The sequence below is a fragment of the Astyanax mexicanus genome, chromosome 6 (genome assembly GCF_023375975.1).
Source record: "Astyanax mexicanus isolate ESR-SI-001 chromosome 6, AstMex3_surface, whole genome shotgun sequence".
Classification (NCBI taxonomy): Eukaryota; Metazoa; Chordata; class Actinopteri; order Characiformes; family Acestrorhamphidae; genus Astyanax; species Astyanax mexicanus.
The window spans coordinates 6,675,001-6,702,059 of NC_064413.1; the positions used below are offsets into that span (position 1 = coordinate 6,675,001).

At 37.9% G+C, this 27,059-nt stretch overlaps 1 protein-coding gene across 1 annotated transcript in view; it reads right to left on the minus strand.

Moving 5' to 3' along the window:
* ephb6 (eph receptor B6) overlaps window positions 1-27,059 on the minus strand; it is a 121,478-nt gene that overhangs the window by 19,290 nt on the left and 75,129 nt on the right. The window contains exons 6-8 of the mRNA XM_049480743.1: window positions 7,123-7,278; window positions 4,712-4,983; window positions 849-930 (exon numbers count right to left, since the gene is read on the minus strand). Of these exons, the coding sequence (XP_049336700.1) occupies window positions 849-930; window positions 4,712-4,983; window positions 7,123-7,278 (510 nt within the window). The remainder of the gene's footprint in view (window positions 1-848; window positions 931-4,711; window positions 4,984-7,122; window positions 7,279-27,059) is intronic.

Here is a 27,059-nt window from a genome sequence, read left to right on the forward strand (position 1 = left end):
ACATAAAACCACGGCTGATCAAATCACGCAGAATTCAATGTGCATCTCAACTCTCCTGTTTCCACCAGAATTGTCCGTCGGGACAATACATTATTGTGGTCTAAAACCAGGTGTTTTAGTTTCATTGTCCAACCCCTGTACAGTTACAATAGATACAGAATCGCCAGCATGATCTACTGTGTAACAAACATGTGGATTTCAGCACAACACCACTTTTTTTGTTTTTAGGTTTTGGTCTAAAAGTTTCACACTGTAGATTAACCAGCTCATGGTTCAGTAGATCCAGACCAATAACACCTCTTTTGATTAGACCAAACTCTGGTTCTTATTGGTTTCAGACAACATGTGTCCAAACTTTGGACCAACAGCTGGTTTATCCAGCAGCTCCTCCAGGAAAGGGGTTAAATGTGCAGATTCAGCTGGTGTGTGGGATAGAATGTTGGATGTTAATTTTTATGTGGAAAAAATGTCTGAACATTTTAAGAAAATCATACATCTTGTTGGTTATTTACCTTGCAGTGCGCAACCATAATGACAACCATAATGGGAGTGGCTACTCAATTTACACACTGCCGTCAAAATAAAATAAAATTTGATTTGGAAAATGATCAGAAGAATTTCGTACTCCTTTTTTCATGTTCTACCTACACTTTTTTAGATTATTATCTATCCAAATATAAGTAGACTGTGTATCATTTTCTCTTCACTTCACAATTATGTGGTAGTTTATGTTGGTCTATCACATAAAATCCCAATAAAACACATTTAAGTTTGTGGGAGTAATATAAAAAAGTGGGAAAGTTAAACAGGTATGAAGACACAGTATATTCTCAGTATATCAGACTCACCTGATTGGCTGGTGGTGAAGTTGATGCTCGCAGACTGCGGTGGGAAGGGACTGAGGGCAGAAACGTCATTCATTGCTTGAACCTGCCAATCAAAATCATTCACAAATGAGGTCAATTCATTATAAAAATGATAAAAAGCTATGATGGTCTTTGTTAATCAGCTTAATCAGTGGATTACCAGTTATATAACCAGGTAGCTCTGTTACGATAATTATATTATCGACTTATCATACAATAAATTACAAAAAAGGGACATTTAATGGTCTTAACCCTTGTGTGGTGTTCGGGTCTGTGGGACCCGTTTTCATTTTTACATCAAATGATACTAAAAAAATATTTTTTCAAACTCATTGGCATTGGCTCATTTTTTGTGAAAAACATATATCAAAACATATTTTCGATAAACACACACTGTACACCCCACCCCCCCCCCCCCAGCCCTACACATTTATATTACATACAGTATGTTTGGCCAGGGGCTAATAAACATTGCTTCATTTGTAAATTTGAAACTAAATAATATTTTCTACTCATATCTTGAGTTTAATTCTTTTTTTTTTTTACATTTTATTAAAAAACTAATAAAAAAAGAGTAGCACTTTTTGAAAGAAATGAAACATAAGAAAGGTAAAGGCCAAATATTAACCATGTAAGCTGTTTATATTGCTTGCAATTTAGGTGAAGCAAGCATGTGTAAAGCATTGTAATGTAAAAAAAAAAAGCTTAATTTTGTGTACTAAGTGTACTAAGAGAGGAAAAAATTCCAGTTTAACATACTAGTGCATCTCAAAAATTTGAATTAGAATACCATTGAAAAGTTGCTTTATTTCAGTATTTCAGTTGTGAAATGTGAAACTCATATATTATATAGATGTATTAAACACAGAGTGATCTATTTTATTCATTTATTTATTTTATTGTTGATTATGGCTTACAGACAATGAAAATCGAAAAATCTCAGAATCGCAGAAAATGTTAATATTATATAAGACGAATTGGTACTTTTGGCAGTGTGGGCCGTGGGCCAAGTCCTGCTGGAAAATGAAATCCTCATCTTCATAAAAGTTGTCAGTAGCAGAGGGAAGAAGCATGAAGTGCTGTAAGATTTTGACTTTAGACTTGATAATAAAACACAGTGGATCAACACCAGCAGATGACAGACATGTCTCTCCAAACCATCACTGATTGGTGGAAACTTCACACTAGACCTCAAGCAGTTGGACTGTGTGTCTCTCCACTCTTCCTCCAGACTCTGCTCCCTTGATTTACAAATGAAATATAATGAAAATCTACTGATGATCAGTGATGGTTTGGAGAGACATGTCTGTCATCTGCTGGTGTTGATCCACTGTGTTTTATTATCAAGTCCAAAGTCAGTGCAGTGTATTCTTGGTTTTAGTTCATCTTTAAAAGATAACATAATTTCATTAATTTCATTCATTCAGAATTGTCCAACGTCCGATTTTAGCATTTGAATTTCCTGATAATGCTAATCAGACTGATGGCACATCTTGGCACAGTTTCTTATGTTACCTTTTCAAAGGCTAGAAAGTGTGTTATGAAACAGGCATCATTTCAACCTCTTTACCCAGCATCCATCTAACAGTAATAATGTGCTGAAAATGAGGCAGATGAGAAGACTAGCGGCTGGCCGCTCAGAAGAGAAGAATCTCTCCTGGGTTGAAAGTGTGTGATAATGAGTGAATTTTGTAAATGTAATTCATTAATGCTGTCGGATATCTTGTTAAAATTCTAAAACGGAAATGCTTAATTCCCAGTTGAGCATGTTAAGATTAAATTAGCTGCTCCATTTTAATAAACAGATATTCTTAGTAGCTTTGGAGCTTGGAAACTGCACATGTTTTGTTCTGGGATTTGTACCAAGGATGGGTTTGTAAAGAAAAAATAACTGGCTCCCTCCAAAATGTTCCAAATTATACTTTAAAAAAGTAGAAACCATGGCAAAAACACACAGCAAAACCTGGGGAGCTGAAATTACACAATTTAGAGTTCATTTAAAGTTTTTTGGAAATTAAATTGTGGCCAGTGCTGGAGAGATTTGTCAGAGCTAAATGTTTCAGTGTTAACCCAACAAAACAAACATATACTGGCCAACCCCACAGAGAATATTATTATTATTTAATTCATTAATTAATTAAACTCCACCCACAGCTCTGGAAAAAATGCGACCACCTAAAAATTATGATTTCTTTGATTTGACCAAATTCAATTCAACTTTATTTTATTTATATAGCGCTTTAATAACAACTAACAAATAACAAATAACAGAACATTTTGAAATATAATCAAGAGGAAGATAAATGATCACAAGCCATCAACCCAAACTGAACTGCTTGAATTTTTGCACCAGGAGTAAAGCAGCATAAAGTTATCCAAAAGCAGTGTGTAAGACTGGCGGAGGAGAACATGATGCCAAGATGCATAAAAAACTGTGATTAAAAACCAGGGTTATTCCACCAAACATTGATTTCTGAACTCTTAAAACTTTATTAATATGAACTTGTTTTCTTTGCATTATTTGAGGTCTGAAAGTTATTTCAGCCATTTCTCATTTTCTGCAAATAAATGCTCTAAATTACAATATTTTTAGTTGAAATTTAGGAGAAATGTTGTCTGTAGTTTATAGAATAAAACAACAATGTTAAATTTACTCAAACATAAACCTATAAATAGCAAAACCAGAGAAACTGATTCAGAAACTGAAGTGGTCTCTTATTTTTTCCAGAGCTGTTTATTATTTCTTTGGTTGGAGACAATAAGACATCGGCACCATCCTGTTACCCAATAAAAAAAAAAAAAAAAAAAAAAAAATATATATATATATATATATATATATATATATATATATAGAATCTACTCAATACATTTGAAGCACTTTGCACTTTGTTTGTGTAGAGATAACTAAGTTAATAAGAAAAGCTAAGCACACAAAACTTCTTTTTCTTAAAAAAAAAAAAATAAAATATTTGAAACTCAAACAAGCGCTGGATGTTAATCTACACAGATTTCTCTCCTGAAAACGGATTATTTGGTTTAGTAAAGCGCTTCCGTTAATTTAAAGTAAGCTTAGATTTTCAGATTTCCACTAAGGCTTGGTGCAGCAGCATTAGCATTAGTGACTAAACCGACAGCGCTACACTGAGGAACCCTGAGTGTTCCGGTAAGCAATGTGATATCAGCTAGCGCTTTGTTCCACGTAGCTTGTTTTAACATGGTAAACGCACAGGCTACAGTCTGATAAATTCGCCTCCGAATGGCGAAAGAGCCAGAACTTAGCATGGTTAGCGGCTAACGCTAATGCTGTTTCGGCCTTGGTGCTGGAGAATCTTTACTGAAACTCCTGTATAACGCTGTGCTTCAGTACAGTGGCTTTACTGCTCCTTACAACCTGACTGGTAAAATTCATACATAAGTCGCAATGTTGATTTTTGGGAAAATTTAGGATTTTAAGTGCACCTTATAGTGCAAAAAATACGGTATATTTTATACAACATCTCAATTTTGTTGGAATTGGGGTTGTAACTTGTCCATCGTAGTAAAAACATTTACCAGAACGTTCATTCTGCACTTGAGAGTTTGGGAGTCCCGTCCCTCCCCAAAAATAAAGATTTTGATTGGTTCTGCCACTGTGTTTGACCTGCCTTTAAGGACTTTGTTTGATTTCCTGTTATTCCACTCATCTGAAATTTAAAATCTGATTGGTTGAGCTCCAGGGTTCTTTGTGTTCATGTGTTTTAATGAAAGCTGATTTCTGATAGCTTTTGACAAAACATTCAGAGCTTGAGCCTCATAAGCCCCCCGCCCCCCACTCTGCTCCGCCCACAGGTGATGTGGTGTGGTACCTGTATGAGGTAGGTGACTCTGGTGAGCAGGTTGTTGAGGGTGATCTTGTTCTGCCTCAGGCCGGTCTGGGAGGGCGTGTACGTGACGGTCTCGCCGCACCAGGAGCAGGCGCTGGGGGGGGTGTTAGTGGCAGAGGGGCAGATTCGACACACCACATTGTACCACACCTCACTCCGCCCACCCATTTCCAACGGCGGCTTCCAGCGCACAGACACGCCCCCCTCCGTGCTCTCATACTCCCAGGACAGAGACACGGGGGCAGAGGGGGGGCCTGGAGGACACATACACTGTTAATAGAACTGTCAAAAATGATTGAAAAAAATATGATATTATTGTCATTTCAACACTATTTTTTGCTGCTGATATAATGCAATTAAATTACGTTGCTTTTAAAGAGCAATACACTTTTAATAATTCAAAATGTTCATAAATTGGAATAAAAAAAAATATATCTTAAATCAATAAAACCTAAATAAAAGTCATTTTAATGGGCTTTTCTCACTAAGTAAACACAATGGACAATATTAAAGTAATCAAAAATGATTGAGGTTGTTTCTATATTTCTATACTGTGTGATATACCCTTCATGTAACATAAGTAATCTATGTATAACGTAATATAATTAATTATTTTATTTTTATTAAAACAAAGATGATACGAGAGTTAAATAATAATAATAAATATCTTATACATTAGCCTAATTTAGGGCTCAGATTTTAATTAAAAAGACCTTGTTAACCAACTGTTAAGCATGGGGCAGGGTGGCTCATGCACAGTTTACAAAAAAATACACAAATACTCATAGTATGTTATTAATGGGCACTGATGATTTATTTTCAAACAGTTTTTTTAATAAGTTTATATATGTTGCAAAATTTCACAAAAAGGACATCTCTCCAACTGTTAAGCATGCAGACATCCCAAATTTCAAAAGTTGATTTCAGGGAGATTACCCCCCCCCAACTCCGCAAAAAAAAAAAAAAAAAAAAAAAAAAAACTTGCACACACACCAAAGGATAACGAAACTTTACTTTTCTATTATTTATTTTTATTTTGTTTTATTAAATTTGGAGTATTCAGAGGTGAAATGAAATGAGTTTTATATTTTTTCTTTTTGGAAGGCCCTGCTTTCCTTTTTTTTTTTTTTTTTTTGGAAAAAAAGCCTTTATTTGACAAAAATTGACAGTTACAATATCACAAAAACATTTCATATCATATTACAATAATTATTAATATTTCCTCCGCCATGATCTGCTTTCTCTCACTCACTGAACAAATCCTGTCTGGGAGGGGGGAAAAAACACTGCCCGCCCACACTGACACAAAAACTGATTGGCTGTCTCACAGACTCTTTGCAGAGAACAGGCCAATCAGAACCCTCTCTGTTTTCTCTCTCTCCTTCCCACACGCGATTAGAGAATAAAAGTCTGTGGCCTGTGTGCGCGTTTGTGGGGCGCTCGTTCTGAATTCCGGGAGATTATATGTGACTCGCGGGCATCAGGGAGCCACTACCCAAATGCAGGAGACTCCCGCAGCTTCAGGGAGACTTGGCTTGTCTGAGCATGGGGGAGTATAGTGTACAGTACAGAATAGTTCATCATGCTCAAACTTCTTAAACACTCTGCTACCCTCATGCTGTTTGAATGTCCACAGTACATAAGCTAATACACACATCCCCATAGTATTTTACAAACGAGCACTGATAATTTAATAATTTAATAAATTAATAACTTAATAAGAAATAATTTCAAACATGAGGAACCAGGTTAATGTATGCTCCATATTTAACCCTTGTGTGGTGTTCATATTTTTGTTACTCGTTTACTTTGTTATTTGTATTTAATTCAGCAAAATTAAGCTTTTTTTTTTTTACATTAAAATGCTTTACACATGCTTGCTTCACCTAAATTGCAAGCAATATAAACAGCTTACATGGTTAATATTTGCCCTTTACCTTTCTTATGTTACATTTCTTTCAAAAAGTGCTACTCTTTTTTTATTAGTTTTTTAATAAAATGTAAAAGAAAATGAATTAAACTCAAGATATGAGTAGAACATTTGTTTAGTTTCAAATTTACAAATGAAGCAATGTTTATTAGCTCTTGGCCAAACATACTGTATGTAATATAAATGTGTAGGGGGGGGGGGGTGTACAGTGTGTGTTTATCGAAAATGTGTTTTGATATATATATATGTTTTTACAAAAAATGAGCCAACATTAATACACATTCTTCGCTACACAAATACATACACGTCAGTGTTGCAGACCTGTCATTTTAGGACAAACTGTATTTATTCTTTTTTTTTCTGATAATCCACCCATCATTTTCTGTTGATACCCATCTGGTAGCCAGACCTATCCATGCCAACATATCATCTCTACAGCCTGATATCACTGCAGGTTCCTCACCTGTGCAGGCGGTGTTGTTAGCATCGCTGGGAGCTCTGTAGGAGCCGCTGCGGCACTCGCACACTTTCGAAGCTTCCAGGCCGGTTCTGCTATTCGCAGGACACTCGGAGCAGGGGACCGCACCTGCAAAGGCCTTATAGAAGCCCACCTGACAGGCTGGAAGGGGAGAAAATTAAGAGAAGAAAAAGAGAAAGAGGAGATTGAGATTTTTGAGTAAAATACCATTCAAAAGTTTGCACACACCTTCTTAATTAATGTTTTTATTTTATTTTCCTACATTGTAACTGAATACTGAAATCATCCAAACTATGAAGGAACGTATAAGGAATCGTGTATTAACTTAAACCTGTGGAGCATTTATGTGCTCTCATCTGGGGAGCTGTTAACTTTAAGCGGTGTCTGAGGCTGGTAACTCTGATGAACTTATCCTGGACAACAGAGGAAGCTCTTGCTCTTCCTTTCCTGGGGTGGTGTCCTGCTGAGAGCCAGTTTCTTCATATCGTTTTTGATGGTTTTTGGGATTGCACTTGAGGATACTTTTTAAAGTTCTTGAAATGTTTTGGAATGACTGACCTTCATTTCTTACTGTCATTTTTTAACTTTACTTGGTGGAGTAGTTCTTGCCATATTATAGATTAGAACTTGGGTTCTCAAACATTTTAGACCATGTATCACCCACACTGAAACTAAAATCTAAGTAAAAGTACCACCTTCAACTCATCCACAGGAACATATACAAGCAAACTATGGGTGAACGATATGAACAAAAAATGCATCGTGTAATAACACTGTTGGGTATCATAATTAGATTGGGAAACAATAAATTAATGCTGTAAATTTCAATAGAAACTTCCTTTTAAAGTTAATGCTATTCAGAGAAAATTATGTTCATTTTAGAGATGAAATGTTTTTATCTGATAGTGACAATATGTCATCGTCTCCAATGAAACCAGGCAATTCTTATAACCCAGAGATTCGCACAACCCCTGGTACTAACATGCATTTGCTTGTATAATATTTTGTTTTAAATATATTAAAACATGTATTTATTGGATATTTTCGTACCAACATACCACAGGTTGAGAACCACTGGATTAGAGCATTACTCAAATATTCACTTTTCACTGTTTACCTGTAACTCTACCTCTTCACTACTTTACTTTAACTGATGCTCTCAAACACTTTATTAAGAGACAAGAAATTCAAGTCATTAACTCTTGATGAGTTCAGCACAGCTGTTAACTGAAAGCCTGAATTCCAGGTGACTCTACCTCATAAATCTGACTGAGAAAATCCATCCAAGATCCAAAATTGTCTAATCTAAACAAGAGGTGCTACTTTAAAGAACATAAAATATAAAACATATTATGTTTAATAATAATTAATACTGAATTTAAGGTGTGTCCAAACTGTTGTCTAGTACTTGTAAACAAAGCTTTAGAGAGATCTGTCTTTTAAGAGCTGGCAGGATGTAAATGAGTGTATAGATCCACTTCCTTTTCATTTCTGCAAGCATTCATTTGTCCCCAGAAGAAGAAGTTTTCCTTTGCTTGCTGCCTGTGCTTAAAATAAATGAGGCATATAGTGCAGCTAATGCAGGAAACAACACAGGAAATAGAGCCACATTAACACTGAATAATATGATGCTGTTTTCTGTATCTGGCCAGATGTGTGAAAATAAAAAAGGACTCAGTATGAGCACTGTTAGCTGTACCCATAATAGAAATACAGCATAAACAGCCAAACAGCCCATAACACAAAACAGTACAATATACACGCTAATATACAAATATACATGAGTTATGAATGCGATTCTAGTTTTGCTAATGAGCTACGAGGATAATGTAAGATGCAGATTTGTAGATCCAGCACTGATATATCATCCAACAGATGCCTGTACTGTTAAGCAGGCCCGCTGTTAAGCAGGTTTTTATAATGTGAGATTCAAAGTTTGAGCGTTAGGTGTCAGAAAAACGGGCCACAGAGCCTAAAAGTGGAGAGGGTGAAGTTGTAGCGCAGAAAAACGGGTCAAAGAGTCTAAAAGCAGAGAGGGTGCGCAGTTCAAGCGCAGAAAAACGGGCCAAAGAGTCTAAAAGCGGAGAGAGTGTGCATTTCTAGCGCAGAAAAACGGGCCAAAGAGTCTAAAAACGGAGAGGGTGCGCAATTCTAGCGCAGGAAAAGAGGCCAAAGAGTCTAAAAGGGGAGAGGGTGCGCAGTTGTAGCTCAGAAAAAAGGGCCAAAGAGTCTAAAAGCGGAGAGGGTGCGCATTTCTAGCGCAGAAAAACGGGGTCAAAAAGTCTAAAAGCTGAGAGAGTGCGCATTTCTAGCGCAGAAAAACGGGCCAAAGAGTCTAAAAGCTGAGAGAGTGTGCATTTCTAGCGCAGAAAAACGGGGTAAAAGAGTCTAAAAGTGGAGAGGGTGCGTGTTTCTAGCGCAGAAAAATGGGCCAAAGAGTCTAAAAGCGAAGAGGGTGCGTGTTTCTAGCGCAGAAAAACGGGCAAAAGAGTCTAAAAGCGGAGAGAGTGTGCATTTCTAGCGCAGAAAAACGGGGTAAAAGAGTCTAAAAGCGGAGAGAGTGAGCAGTTCTAGCGCAGAAAAAGAGGCCAAAGAGTCTAAAAGCGGAGAGAGTGCTCAGTTGTAGCGTAGAAAAACTGGCCAATGAGTCTAAAAGTAGCGAGAGTGTTCAGTTGTAGCGCAGAAAAACGGGCCAAAGATTCTAAAAGTTGCCGTAATTAAGGAGTTTTATATTAAGAGACATCATGAAATGAAACATCAATTTGAAAAATCTTAGTTTACACAACACTGTCAGAGATAGATAAAGATAGTAAGTCAAGTAAAATGGTGTGTACATAAAAATAATCAAGAAAATGTATTATTTAAAGTGGTATATTTTATTATTTGTTTTATTACAGAGTCTGTGGCCCGTGACTGAAAATATATTTCTCCTTCTGGCCCCTAACAAAAAAAGTTTGGACACCCCTGCTCTAGGTGATGGGGGGGGGGGGGGGGGGGGTGATGAGGGGAGAGAGAGCATCATCTACCCACACATAGAGAGCATGGCCAACTGTGCTCTCTCTCTCTCTCTCTGAGTCCGGCTGCTGATGGAGAAGCAGAATAACCCGGGATTATGGCAGAACTGGTGGTCCTCATATAGTAAGTGCTTTAGTTTGTTGAACCACTCAGATCACCAAAAAAAGGTGTTTGCACTTGAATGAATATTTGGAACATTGCACAATGGAAAAGGGCACCTATTTTGAAGAATGACTCACATGCTAACATCGTAGCGGAGGATTGGTTAACAGGCTGCCTGGGCTGTAGCAGAGAGAGAGCTGTGAAGGTGTTTGGCCTCGATGGGTCCTGAAGGACAACAGAAGCTACAGCACCGTTACCTTTCCCAGCCCCCTCACACGTCCTCCAGCCTCAGGAGCTCAGCCCTGTCTAACACGTGTAACACCATTTCCGAGCCAGCGCTGGGTATCGAGCGAGTGTGAGCTGACGGAGGTGAAGAGGTAGAGTGGGAGGCTTGTTTAAAGACAGTGGGGAGAAAAAGAGGCTGTTGGGATTAAGGATAAAAGGTTTTCCGTGTTCTCACTTCTCTGTCAGATCCCAGATTCGCCCCGCCGACACCATCGCGAGAGGTGAGAGATAGACAGAGAGATAGAAAGAGAGAGAGAAAGAGAGAGAGAGAAAAAAAACAGCGAGATGTTTTCCATCTATCTTTCATGCTGTTGGATCACATTATCCAGCGTGCTCTTCAACAGACGTGACAAAGACGCTCAGCTTCAGGTACAAAACTTCCCTGATGCTCAACTGGCTCCGCCCATCTTTTAACATCGCTGACACCTATTGGCTCACACTCTTCACACAATTCACCAACATTCACAGTCTTTTCTTATTTGCTCTAATGGACTGACAACTACTAAAGCAGGGGTGTCCAAACTTTTTTTGTTGGGGGCCAGAAGGAGAAATATATTTGAAGTCACGGGCCACAGACTCTGTAATAAAACAAATAATAAAATATACCATTTTAATTAATACATTTTCTTGATTATTTTTATGTACACACCATTTTACTTGACTCACTATCTTTATTTATCTTTGACAGTGTTGTGTAAACTAAGATTTTTCAAATTGATGTTTCATTTCATGACGTCTCTTAATATTAATCTCCTTAATTACGGCAACTTTTAGACTCTTTTGCCCTTTTCCTGCGCTCCAACTGAACACTCTCGCTACTTTTAGAATCTTTGTCCTGTTTTTCTGCGCTACAACTGAGCACTCTCTCTGCTTTTAGACTCTTTGACCTGTTTTTCTGTGCTAGACCTGCGCATTCTCTCCGCTTTTAGACTCTTTGGCCCGTTTTTCTGCGCTACAACTCAGCACTCTCTCCGCTTTTAGACTCTTTGACCCGTTTTTCTGAGCTACAACTGAGCACTCTCTCCGCTTTTAGAATCTTTGGCCTGTTTTTCTGCGCTACAACTGAGCACTCTCTCCGCTTTTAGACTCTTTGGCCTGTTTTTCTGCGCTAGACCTGCGCACTCTCTCCGCTTTTAGACTCTTTGGCCCGTTTTTCTGCGCTAGACCTGCGCACTCTCTCCGCTTTTAGACTCTTTGGCCCGTTTTTCTGCGCTACAACTCAGCACTCTCTCCGCTTTTAGACTCTTTGACCCGTTTTTCTGTGCTAAAACTGCGCACTCTCTCCGCTTTTAGACTCTTTGGCCTGTTTTTCTGCGCTTGAACTGCGCACTCTCTCCGCTTTTAGACTCTTTGGCCCGTTTTTCTGCGCTTGAACTGCGCACTCTCTCCGCTTTTAGAGTCTTTGGCCCGTTTTTCTGCGCTACAACTGAACACTCTCTCCGCTTTTAGACTCTTTTGCCCTGTTTTTCTGCGCTAGAAATGCACACTCTCTCCGCTTTTAGACTCTTTGGCCCGTTTCTGACACCTAGTGTTCAAACTATGAATCTCATATTATAAAAACCTGCTTAACAGCGGGCCAACTTTCATTCTATTTCTAAAATACCTCGCGGGCCGCTCCAAAAAAGGAAACGGGCCGCAAATGACCCGCGGGCCGTAGTTTGGACACCCCTGCACTAAAGGTAAAGGTTTCTGAGGGAGATATAAGAAAGAACATTTGGCAATGTTTATTGTTTATGTAAAAGCTGATATAAAGCTTTAGTTCCATATGTGTGCGCACAGCACTTCTACATGGCTAAGATAGGATAGGCGGCATTAGCCACTAACCGCCAGCAGTTAGCCACTAATGCCAATGCTATTACTCCAGCTTTAGTGCTGGACAAAAGCTTTCTCTAAACAAACGAAAGCACTTTACTCACCCAAATAAAAAGTTTTCAGCATAGAAATCTGTTTAGATTAACATCCAACAGAAATGTTTTTTTTTTGTTCTAAGAGACTGAAAAGGAGGAATTCATGAGTTCAGATCAGGAGGGAAACTGAAGCAGAGCATGAGGGAGCGAGAGAGATAGAGAGAAAAAGAGAGAAAAAGCCAAAGAGAGGCAGAGAGAGAGAGAGAAAAAGAGAGAGAGAGAGGGTCGTCAGTGGAGTGTGTAATTTGGCGTTGACATCGTACTTGGTATTTAGATCACTGACCCAATTTCTCCCTCTCTCGCGCTCTCTCGCGCACTCCTTCGCCTGTGACCATTCTTTTCTATTTCGCTCGCAGGGCTGCATTCTGGCCCAAACACACCGACGTACACACCGCACACACACACACACACTTACACACACAGCCAGACTCTCACAGAGCCTTAAAAACAGCCCAACACGAAACCACGAGCTCACACTCCCCTCACCGCTCACGCTCAGACAGACGGAACCCAGCAGAACCGGACCGCCATGCCGCTCCCGCTCTCTCACACTCATTATATTTCTATGTAATGCTCCGCTGGCTCGCTGGCACTGGATGTAAAACCCATTAGAGTCTGATTGGACTGTCCTACATTAGTAGAGGAAGAGTTTTTACAGGATGTGTTCACATCCCGAGCCCAGAAGAAGCACACGAGACACAACTAAACCCGGAACAAACCACAAACAAACATCAGATCACGCCAAGTAAAACTCCTCGAAAATGTAGGCTGCACTGTAACTAGAGCTGTATTTGGCTGTTATGTTGGGTATTGTTTCTCTGTTGTGAATTTTTGTCATTTTTTTATTTACTATGCCAGAATGTTTTACAGTTTTTCTCCATTGGTTTGGCTCATTTCTTGAAACTGAGATGACATTCTCAAAATAACATGGACAAATTCCCAAACTAACTTGCAGTTTCTCATAACAGAATGGCATTTCTCATTGCTTTCATCACATTTCAAATGCTTTGTACATGTCTCAAGCACTTAGTACATCTTTGCAAATGGTTTTGTACAAGTAGCCTACACTTAACACAATCATCCTACATTTAGTACATTTTCCAAAAGAATGCATCTTGTTGATCTATCTTAATTGGTTAGTTCTCAGTGTAATGGTTGTTCTCTTCAAAACATGTCAGCACAATTTCATCATATAAGTCATCATCTGCAGAATAGTCTGCTCAATTCTCAAAATGAATTAAGAAATTGTAATACAATACAGAACACATATTTTGGAACATTTCATAAATTCATTACAATCAGGTGAGTAGGTAACAGGTGAAAGCAGGTTTTGACGAAAATGAGTGTCCCACATTACTGGTGACCAATCCATCAGTTTGTTGTCTATTATTTTGAATGCTGGCATTGCTCTATATACAGTGGATATAAAAAGTCTACACACCCCTGTTCAAATGCCAGGTTTTTGTGTTGTAAAAAAATTAAAGCAAGACAAATAATTTCATAACTTTTTTCACATTTAATGTGACCTATAACCTGTACAATGCAATTGAAAAACAAACATAAATCTTTACAGCGAAAAAATATAAAACAAAAAACTTACAGTTTTTCTCAATTGGTTTGGCTCATTTCTTGAAACTGAGATGACATTCCTATAACTAAAAGGTAAATTGGCCAAACAGACTTACAGTTCTTCACAACACTTCAGATAACCAGCAAAATGTCATATGTCTCCCAAAACGTTCATTCTTGCTTCAAAATGAAGTCTTTCTCCCATATAAATAGTCAGTACCATAAAAATGGCATAGATCCTTCTCAATTGCTTTGGCACATTTTCATTAATTTTGTCCATCTGTCAAAATAAACTGCACGGTGCAGCAAAACTACATGGATCCTCATCACTGCTCATATCGCTCCAAAAACAGTTTACCCACGTGTCAAAACTGATTTCCTTTCTCACACAAATCATCAGTGCCCCCAAAATGCATTGTCCCTTTGGCATTGTGTAAGTACTGCAAGTCAAAATGCTTAGATGTTTTGTCTTTATGGCAGAGGTCTAGCTAAAGGAATACAATGTTCACACCACACACACTGCACTCTTTCTGCTGAGGAAATTGTAACTATTTTTATTTACAAGTACATTTTTACACATTACTGTAGGTAGAAAGAAAAGAAAATACTAAGGAAAATGTATCAAATATACTATGTATACAAATTACAAAAACCTGCAAAAACAAAACAAAATACATTACAGTAGGTAAAAAATAGTCAAGCATCACAAATGCAATACAGTAACATTCTGACTACTCTGTGTCACTCCCCTCTCTCCATCACCTTCCTGGCCATCCATCCGCTGCAGTCTGTTTGGCCATAAATTCTCATCAACATTGCATCTGATATGTTCTTTAGCAATGCACTGTGGGAAGAATGCCTGAGCCATCCTCTACACTGATCGCCACAGGACTATATAATCATTATATCATCACAGGACTATATCATCGTTATATAATCACAGGACTAGCATCAAAGAACTAGCACCAGGCCAAGATGTATACAGTGGATAGAAAAAGTCTACACACCCCTGTTCAAATGGTAGGTTTTTGTGATGTAAAAAAATTACAATAAGACAAATAATTTCTACCTATAATGTGACCTATAACCTGTACAATGCAATTGAAAAACAAACAGAAATCTTTCAGGGAGGTGAAGTAAAAATAAACAACTGAGATATTGAGGCTGCATAGGTGTGCACACCCTTTTATAACTAGGGGTGTTGCTGTGTTCAGATTTAACCAATTACCTTCAAACTCACTTTAAATTGGAGTCAGCACACACCTGTCAACAATTAAAGTGCCTCTGATCAACTCCAAATAAAGTTTAACTGTTCTAGTAGGCTTGTCCTGATATTTTTGTAGCCACATCTTTCAGCACAAGCCATGGTCCACAAAGAGATGCCAGAGCATCAGAGGTATCTCATTATTCATAGATATCAGTCAAGTGAAGGCTACAAAAGTCATTAAATATACCATGGAACACTTTGAAGACTGTCATCATCAAGTGGAGAAAACATGGCACAACAAGACATTACCAAGAACAAGACATTTGACAAAAATTGATGATAAGACAAGAGGAAAATTGGTCTAGGAGGCTGCCAAGAGGCCGACAGCAGCACTGAAGGAGCTGCAAGAATTTCTGGCAAGTACTGGCTGTGTAGTACATGTGACAACAATCTGCCGACTTCTTCATATGTCTGTGCAAAACAAACATCCAGAAAACATCTAAGCTCTACTTAATTTTCCAAAAATTCATCTGATATCTACCAAACGCATGTGGGAAAATGTGTTATGGTTTAATGAAACCAAGGTTAAACGTTTTGGACATAATTCCAAAAGGTATATTAGGCGCAAAAGCAACACTGCTCGTCACCAAAAGAACAGCATACCTACAGTGAAGCATGGTGATGGCAGCATCATACTTTGGGGCTGTTTTTCTTCAGCTGGAACTGGGGCTTTATTCAGGGTGGACGGAATTTTGAACAGTTCCAAATACCAGTCAGTATTGGCAAAAACCTTCGGCCTCTGGTAGAAAACTGAAGATGAAAAGGAACTTCATCTTTCAGCACAACAATGACACAAAGGACACATCTAAATCAACAAAAGAATGGCTTCAGCGGTATAAGATTAAGGCTTTGGAATGGCCCAGCCTGAATCCAGACCTGAATCCCATTGAACATCTGTGGGGTAATCTGAAGAGGGCTGGGCACAGAAGATGCCCTCACATTTTGTCAGATTTTGAGCAGTTATGCAAAGAAGAGTGGGCAAATTTTGCCACATCAAGATGTGTCACGCTGATAGGTTCCTACCCAAAAAGACTGAGTGCTGTAATAAATGCAAAAGATGTTGCAACAAAGTATTAGTTATATGTATTTAACCAGGTGATTTTAAGTTTTTTGTTTTATATTTTTTCGCTGTAAAGATTTATGTTTGTTTTTCAATTGCATTGTACAGGTTATAGGTCACATTAAATGTGAAAAAAGTTATGAAATTATTTGTATCTTGCTTTAATTTTTTTACAACACAAAAACCTGGCATTTGAACAGGGGTGTGTAGACTTTTTATATCCACTGTATATAGAGCAATGCCAGCATTCAAAATAATAGACAACAAACTGATGGATTGGTCACCAGTAATGTGGGACACTCATTTTCATCAAAACCTGCTTTCACCTGTTACCTACTCACCTGATTGTAATGAATTTATGAAATGTTCCAAAATATGTGTTCTGTATTGTATTACAATTTCTTAATTCATTTTGAGAATTGAGCAGACTATTCTGCAGATGATGACTTATATGATGAAATTGTGCTGACATGTTTTGAAGAGAACAACCATTACACTGAGAACTAACCAATTAAGATAGATCAACAAGATGCATTCTTTTGGAAAATGTACTAAATGTAGGATGATTGTGTTAAGTGTAGGCTACTTGTACAAAACCATTTGCAAAGATGTACTAAGTGCTTGAGACATGTACAAAGCATTTGAAATGTGATGAAAGCAATGAGAAATGCCATTCTGTTATGAGAAACTGCAAGTTAGTTTGGGAATTTGTCCATGTTATTTTGAGAATGTCATCTCAGTTTCAAGAAATGAGCCAAACCAATGGAGAAAAACTGTAAAATCACCTGGTTAAATACATATAACTAATACTTTGTTGCAACATCTTTTGCATTTATTACAGCACTCAGTCTTTTTGGGTAGGAACCGTGACACAGTGACACATGATCAGCGTGACACATCTTGATGTGGCAAAATTTGCCCACTCTTCTTTGCATAACTGCTCAAAATCTGACAAAATGTGAGGGCATCTTCTGTGCCCAGCCCTCTTCAGATTACCCCACAGATGTTCAATGGGATTCAGGTCTGGATTCAGGCTGGGCCATTCCAAAGCCTTAATCTTATACCGCTGAAGCCATTCTTTTGTTGATTTAGATGTGTCCTTTGTGTCATTGTTGTGCTGAAAGATGAAGTTCCTTTTCATCTTCAGTTTTCTACCAGAGGCCGAAGGTTTTTGCCAATACTGACTGGTATTTGGAACTGTTCAAAATTCCGTCCACCCTGAATAAAGCCCCAGTTCCAGCTGAAGAAAACAGGCCCAAAGTATGATGCTGCCATCACCATGCTTCACTGTAGGTATGCTGTTCTTTTGGTGACGAGCAGTGTTGCTTTTGCGCCTAATATACCTTTTGGAATTATGTCCAAAACGTTTAACCTTGGTTTCATTAAACCATAACACATTTTCCCACATGCGTTTGGTAGATATCAGATGAATTTTTGGAAAATTAAGTAGAGCTTAGATGTTTTCTGGATGTTTGTTTTGCACAGACATATGAAGAAGTCGGCAGATTGTTGTCACATGTACTACACAGCCAGTACTTGCCAGAAATTCTTGCAGCTCCTTCAGTGCTGCTGTCGGCCTCTTGGCAGCCTCCTTGACCAATTTTCTTCTTGTCTTATCATCAATTTTTGTCAAATGTCTTGTTCTTGGTATGTTGTGCCATGTTTTCTCCACTTGATGATGACAGTCTTCAAAGTGTTCCATGGTATATTTAATGACTTTTGTAGCCTTCACTTGACTGATATCTATGAATAATGAGATACCTCTGATGCTCTGGCATCTCTTTGTGGACCATGGCTTGTGCTGAAAGATGTGGCTACAAAAATATCAGGACAAGCCTACTAGAACAGTTAAACTTTATTTGGAGTTGATCAGAGGCACTTTAATTGTTGACAGGTGTGTGCTGACTCCAATTTAAAGTGAGTTCGAAGGTTATTGGTTAAATTTGAACACAGCAACACCCCTAGTTATAAAAGGGTGTGCACACTTATGCAACCTCAATATCTCAGTTGTTTATTTTTACTTCACCTCCCTGAAAGATTTCTGTTTGTTTTTCAATTGCATTGTACAGGTTATAGGTCACATTATAGGTAGAAATTATTTGTCTTATTGTAATTTTTTTTACATCACAAAAACCTACCATTTGAACAGGGGTGTGTAGACTTTTTCTATCCACTGTATACATCTTGGCCTGGTGCTAGTTCTTTGATGCTAGTCCTGTGATTATATAACGATGATATAGTCCTGTGATGATATAATGATTATATAGTCCTGTGGCGATCAGTGTAGAGGATGGCTCAGGCATTCTTCCCACAGTGCATTGCTAAAGAACATATCAGATGCAATGTTGATGAGAATTTATGGCCAAACAGACTGCAGCGGATGGATGGCCAGGAAGGTGATGGAGAGAGGGGAGTGACACAGAGTAGTCAGAATGTTACTGTATTGCATTTGTGATGCTTGACTATTTTTTACCTACTGTAATGTATTTTGTTTTGTTTTTGCAGGTTTTTGTAATTTGTATACATAGTATATTTGATACATTTTCCTTAGTATTTTCTTTTCTTTCTACCTACAGTAATGTGTAAAAATGTACTTGTAAATAAAAATAGTTACAATTTCCTCAGCAGAAAGAGTGCAGTGTGTGTGGTGTGAACATTGTATTCCTTTAGCTAGACCTCTGCCATAAAGACAAAACATCTAAGCATTTTGACTTGCAGTACTTACACAATGCCAAAGGGACAATGCATTTTGGGGGCACTGATGATTTGTGTGAGAAAGGAAATCAGTTTTGACACGTGGGTAAACTGTTTTTGGAGCGATATGAGCAGTGATGAGGATCCATGTAGTTTTGCTGCACCGTCCAGTTTATTTTGACAGGAGGATGAAATGAATGAAAATGTGCCAAAGCAATTGAGAAGGATCTATGCCATTTTTATGGTACTGACTATTTATATGGGAGAAAGACTTCATTTTGAAGCAAGAATGAACGTTTTGGGAGACATATGACATTTTGCTGGTTATCTGAAGTGTTGTGAAGAACTGTAAGTCTGTTTGGCCAATTTACCTTTTAGTTATAGGAATGTCATCTCAGTTTCAAGAAATGAGCCAAACCAATTGAGAAAAACTGTAAGCCAGATTAGCAGTGTACACTGTCTCACATTAGGTCTGGCCTAATCTGCTATCTGTTCCAGTTGGATGGATGGATGGATGGATGGATGGATGGATGGATAGATAGATAGATAGATAGACAGACAGACAGACAGACAGACAGACAGACCTACAGACAGACAGACAGATAGATAGATAGATAGATAGATAGATAGATAGATAGACCTACAGACAGACAGATAGACAGATAGATAGATAGATAGATAGATAGATAGATAGATAGATAGATAGATAGACAGATAGATAGATAGATAGATAGATAGATAGATAGATAGATAGATAGATAGATAGATAGATAGATAGATAGATAGATAGACAGACAGATAGATAGATAGATAGATAGATAGATAGATAGATAGATAGATAGATAGATAGACCTACAGACAGATAGATAGATAGATAGATAGATAGATAGATAGATAGATAGATAGATAGATAGATAGACCTACAGATAGATAGATAGATAGATAGATAGATAGATAGATAGATAGACCTACAGACAGACAGACAGACAGACAGACAGACAGACAGACAGATAGATAGATAGATAGATAGATAGATAGATAGATAGATAGATAGATAGATAGATAGATAGATAGATAGATAGATAGACCGAAAGATAAATAGATAGATAGATAGATAGATAGATAGATAGATAGATAGATAGATAGATAGATAGATAGATAGACCTACAGAAAGATAGATAGATAGATATATAGATAGATAGATAGATAGATAGACAGACAGACAGACAGATAGACAGATAGACAGACAGACAGACAGACAGACAGACAGACAGACAGATAGATAGATAGATAGATAGATAGATAGATAGATAGATAGATAGACCTACAGACAGATAGATGAACACAATAGACAATGAACACCAGTGGATGTACATAAAGTGAGGATAACTGATGTTTAACTGAATTTATTTATTTTTTAATCAATCCTTTCTTTTATTAACCTTTACTTAATTTCTGCATACAATATTACCTAATTACAATTAACACTTAATTTATACAATATTACTCAAATAATTTATGATACGTAATATATTATAATTCCTGAAATGTAAATATTTTTAGTTAAAACACACATATTACACTGTCTCAACACATGGATGGCATGTAATACAGTATTTTAGTATATGAAAATATGTGTTGAGAGAGTGAGACTTGGTCTGTTTACAAAATAAATCTTTGAGATTATGTTAAATATTTGAATGTGTGATTTAACTAAAAATATTAAATTTTAGTAATGTACTATAAATGAAGTAATTGTAATTAGGTAATACTGTATGCAGAAATTAGGTAAAGGTTACTAAAAGAAAGGATTGACTGAAGTTCAGTTCACTTATTTACTCTATGTAACATTTAAGTCTTGAAACCGAGTTGAAGTTACTTAAATTTATGTGAGATTAAATGTACTTAAAAAAAAAGCAAATGCAGAAAGCTGCAAAACTTTTTTAAAGTAAATTTTACGCATAATTTCTATCAGTATCTTTGGTATCATGAGGGCGCATCTCGATCTTTGTATCTTAAGAGCACGGTGCTTTTGTGCATCTCAGCAGAGAATACTGACCTGTGTGTTCACTTTTTTAAAGAATTAAAAATAGCATTATTACAGTGTTATTAATATTATTATTGTTGAGGTTAAAGCTGGATTTGCAACTATATGTGTGTGTGTAATGAGCAGGGGTGTACACATGCTGAGTGTGCCCAACGCACACAGCGTTCCTGCATGGCTAAAATTGGATTGAAAATTGGACGACTAAATGTTGACTGTTGTCATGGTATTAATTAGTCAGCGGCGCAACTTTATTTCACGCCACCAAGATAATTTTTTTTTTACCTGAACACACCTTACATCTCACTTCCAGACCACCAGGCCCATTAGCATAGATATATTATCTATATATACTCCGACACTATATCAATGGCTTTATATTGTCGCTGTCTAATGGAAATTGACAAAAATTATCATTTTTGTGGAGTTTTAGTTATATTTACTATATAATTTGAACAGACAAACTGTCCCTTACACTTTGCCAAAAATTCTTGATAAACAATTTTTTTTTTTTTTTACATTGACTTCCATTGAAAGTTTAGAAGGTTTTTTCTCTCTCCTGTAAAGTTGCTGTTTTGGAGATACTTGTTTTTCATTGGACAGCGATGATATGCTGCTTCTCCCTTTAAGTCTATCACTTAAAATCGCAATAAAATACATTAAAATTTTTCGTTGTAAGGTGACAATATGTGAAAGGTGTGTGTTTAAGGGGTGGGAATACTTTTGCAAACCACTGTATAAACACAAATGCTGTGTAGTTTCAACATACAGATCCGTACACGCCACAGACCATTTCTGTTTGTTTCTATGAGCCTGAACAGAGAAATAATTAAAGGAGGAGTAAGAGGAGGTATTTTAAGGTGTGTTTACCGTGGGGCATCTCAAGGGCTAAGCAGCTAAAAGCTCGACTCTACTTTAGCGCTGAAACCCTACAGGCCAGGCCTCCACCTCCTCAGGGTTCCCATCAAACACACACACACACACACACACACACTGTCGAGAGCACCGACTCCACATTCGGATCTTCATAAACAATACATCACAGTAATAAAAGATGATTAATTAAATCAAGGAATGTGGTTCGAGTCACGCCTGAGGCTACACAAGTTTATTAAGCATAAACGATGAGCTCGGGATCTGTCTAGAAAAGCTCATCTCAGCAAAGTGTTTCCAAATCGGGCTGAGCAGGTGCGGCCTTTCACGTACGCTGAGTCATAGCGGGTCAACTATAAGGACAGGCAGGGTTTTTTAAGGGGCTCTGGGTGGTCTGCAAGAATAAAGCGCATTTAGACTTAGCTTGAATCCAGAGTCTTGCTATTTTAGTAGCCATCAGCAGCCGGAGTCTGAGAGAGTAGCGCTGGCCATGCTCTCTTTGGGTGTGCACAGTAGGTCGCTCTTTCTCCTCATCACTTCTAATGTAATGTTAGTCAGCACAGGCTTCTGTTAGCTGATGTATCAGACCTGAGTCGCTGCGCTTTCCTCTGAGTGCACTGCTGGATGCATTCCTTCAGTAATGCTGCATCAGCGACAATTCAAAAAGAGGCGGAGTCTCTGACCTCATATGTATCGAAGGAGGCATGTGCTAGTTCTCACCTTCTAATTACTAGTGATAATTACTTTTGTGATACACTGTATATTGTTAGTATGAATGTAATAAAATCGCTGTCTTTCTAGAAGCCGTACCCCACAACCTTTGCCCCGAACATGCTGTTCACCTGAGTACCAAAATACTGTGGCTCTCAGATCAGTGTGAATCACTTCGCTATAGCTTGTCTTTATGTGATTTGCTAGTGTGTTTACTGCCTTAAATCATCAACTACAACCAGAAATCGCATTTCTCCTCAGAAGACTGATCTGGCTCACTGCCTCCAATCAGCCCAGCCTGCCCACCATTCTGCTCCACTCCAGAATGGACAATTGGACTTCTGTGTCTGAGCCCAGCTGGGAATTTCTCTTTTGGTGTCCAACCAGCAAGTATGACATCCAGCACCCCCAGATTATTACTACACTATCATATCTTCAGTACAATATATTGAGAAATGACACATAAAATATGGCATTGGCTAGTGCAGTAGGACACAGGATGGTGTAGGATGATATGTAGGATATAATATATATTTACAATAAAAAAAAAACAATGTATATTTCTTGATTAAAAATTATGTAATGATTTATATGCACCTGCATGTCACCCCTTCTCTGAAGGGTTAGAAGGGCTTTACTGCACACCACTGCTTAGAAGTTTCCTTCAGTTTCTTTGTGATCTCACAGACTATTACATGCCTTGCTGTTATGTGTGATCTTTGTTAGTGAAGCAGTGGTGAGTAACACTGATCTGTCAGTAGATTGTTGCAGTGTGAACTCTTTACAGATGGTTTTGTAACCGTTTCCAGCCTGAGCTGCTTATGCCAGGTTCACTATATTTCACGATTTTGGGCCAGTTTTTCAGTCGCCGACAGTTTTCCGTTGATCGCCGACAAAACCCTCTGCTCAGAGGGAAATCGGGGATCTCTTGGCGCTCGCACTGACGCGTAGTGTGAACTACTAAAAGACGCTCGCCGACTGATCGCCAACAAGTCGCAGACGCCCTGAAAATATTCAACATGTTTAATATCTGACTCAGTCGGCGACTGGGAGTCAGGAGCAGCGGCTACATACAGCCAATGAGATCACAAAAAGACAGAACCACGGGTCCAAAACACACCAGCTCTGTTTATAGAGAGTCTGAGCGCCCTACTAATCCCTTTGTTATATCAGTAAATAACTGTTAAAGTTCAGAGGGAGCCCGCAAGTGAGTCCTCTACACTGTAAACCAAGAAGTTGTTTAAACTCAAATAAATTAAGTCTGTTTTACATAAAATTTAATAAGATTTCTAAACATTACTCAACTATTTTGAGTTAGTTGAACATTCCTGGGCACATATACTGTACTATTCAAACTGAGATCTTTGAGCTGAATCAGCGTATAATAACTGAGTTTAGTCTGTTGCCATTAACAGCTTCTTTTCCATTGGCTTCTGTCACAATCTATTTGCATACTGGGTGTCAGTGTGTACTGGGTGTCACCATCAGTGTGTATTGATTGATTCGGGGCTACCTTAGGTAAACTTGTAGATCATATATTATGATTAAATACTTGGCCTTTGTGTTGTAGGCTGTAAGAACAAGCATCATTTACTGAGCTGCAGTAACTCTGTGTTCTCGCTGTGCTCTCTTCAGTACTTTTAATTCTTCTTTACTGTTTTCTTTCATCTACTTTTCTATGAGTATTTTAAAAAATAGTTGAATGAAACCAGAAAGAAGACTAAATACAAGTTCAGGAATATATTAATTTTAAATATATATGTATATGTATTTGTTAAGTTCACTGTACTTAAAAATTATATTACATGAGCTTAAAATTTATTAGGTAATCGGTTACAACAAAAGTTTTGAGTTTAGTCAACTTATTGGGTTTTACAGTGATGAAGGGGGTGAATGGAGCTAAAAGCTAAAAACTTTAAATGAAAAATAATTATAAAAATATATAAATTCTATTTCTTTAATTTTAGAAAGTAGAATATTGTATTTTACTAAAAATCTAAGAAAGCTTTATCCACAGAAAACAGGTTTTACACCTTAAAGCACTAGCATTACTGCTACTGTGAGCTGATTGGTTGGCGAGCTGATCCTGGAAATACAGGTAGAATTCAAATAAGAGTTCATAACTGATAAGAGTTCAAAATGATAAAAAATATGTTTGCGGTACAAAAACCTTTGACATAGTCCTATTTTGAGGACATAAGTACATATTTCAATATAAAATGATCAGACATTTATAAACTCTGTTGGACTCAGTGTTAGTGCGTATTCTCCTCTATAGTGATTCTCTGGTATGGCATCGTTAGTTTTCGTGTGCTTTTAGTTCTGGTGTTCTCGTGACGAAACGGGTTTCTAGAGAGCAGCCAGGTGAGTCGGTGATTTCCCACAGTAAGAAATCGTGTAATTTGTGACCCCGTGCCACTGATCAGTCGTGTAGTGTGAAAGTCTCAACAACTGAAAGATTTAGGATTACAGCACAACCAGTCGTGTAGTGTAAACAGCACAATGACTGAAGACTCAAAAAGTCATGTAGTGTGAACCTGGCATTAGTAAGATGCCTCGTTTGTTAGTGCTGTGATACATTTACACCAACATGTGCTGTAAAAAAATCAGACTTTGATAAATCCTTGTTCTTTAAATAAAATAAAACAGGATATTTCAACTGAACTGATTTAGATGATTACATTGTATAAAACGGACCTTATATTTACGGATTTTAAAATAGATCAGAACATGGAGTGAGCAGTTTGCTGCAGTTTCATGTGGATGAGCTGTCAATCTAAACACACTCATCTGCTTTAATCAGGTCAATGACCAGAGCTACCACACTACTGTGTCACTCTGTCACTCTATCACTGTCACTGTGCTGCTATAGGCAAGATGAGAGAGAGAGAGAGAGAGAGAGAGAGAGACAGAAAGATAGAGAAGGTGAGACAGAGAAAAGGAGACTTTTTTTTTTTTAGTTTTAACAACACCTTACTAAAACCAAATAGTGTTGTAACATGTAAAAGTCACTTTTTGGCCAATCTCAGCCATTAAAATCATCATTTAAAAAACAGGACATCATGTCACAAAAAGATAAATGAATAAATAACATGACATCAACCCATTTTCCACTGGAATTGAGGTGCAAAGCAGAGCTCATTATCTAAAATTGAGCAAAGTGCATCCCTACTGCACCACACTGCTCTAAAATTCATAAAATCAGACCAAAATTTATAATAATTAAAATCAATTAAAAGAGAGAGAGAGAGAGAGAGAGAGACAGGAAGATTCCTGTTCAGTTCTGTTTGTCCATCTGTGCAGAATGAGTGTGTACATGTTGGATGTGCACGTGTGCATGTTTGCATGGTTTGGTGTTCATGTGTTATGAGAGAGAACAGAGCTGTGCACACAACATACAGGATGAGCACAGACAAGATAGAGCAATGCTCTATGATGTGAATGTCTGTATATATATATATATAGGGTTTATTTAAAGTTGTCCTTCATTTTAAAATGTCAAGTTGTGATCTCTAGTATGAACGACGTAGACAATGTGCAGCTTAGATTACCACGTTTCTTCAGCACTAAGGCTAAAACATTAGCATTAGCTGCCCGACAGCGCTACGCTGAGGAACCCTTTCTCTGTTTCAGTAAGCCAGGGTGATATTAGCTAGCGGTTCGTCCAGCGTAGCTTGTTTTAACACAGTAAACTCACAGCCTACAAGAGCTAGTGCTAACGCTCCTCCAGCAGTGCTAGCTGGGGTTAGCAGCAGGCTACAGGGCCATAATACTCACTTTTGCGTTTAGTGCGATTAGCAGCTAATGCTAATACTGCTACTGACTGGAGCTCCTGTATAATGTAATAGTATAATATAAAGTTCACTAGAGATTTTTGGGAAAATTAAAGGATTTTCATTTTAAAAGGCGTCTTATATTGTGGAAAAAACAGTAATAAAATGTTTACAAAAAGTGAGGGGTGTTTCTCGTTTTTGTGAGATATATAAATTGCAGTAACTATTTTATTATTTTACCAGGGATGTTTAAAACCTTTGAATTCCCCGACTGAAGCATGTAGTGAATGCCCCCTTCCCCCACTAAACCCCTACTCTAGCCCCACCCCAGTCTTCCCCATATCTCGTTTTTTCTTTCCTTCCTGAGGATTTTCTGCTAGCTCAGTTCTTGAGTCATTAACTTGTGTCCACTCACTGTATGCTAGACTGCCCCCCATCCCCCGCTGTTTCTGTCACTTGTTTACAGTCGAGTGGCCATTACATCACCATGACCTAAATGTGTCACGTCTCTCTCTTTCCCCTGCTCTCTCATTCTCTTCCCTTCTCCTCCCATCTTTCTTTTCTTCTTCAGGATATCTGTAAACTTCCTGCCCCCGTTGCCCCCAGAATCTGAAGCGGTAGT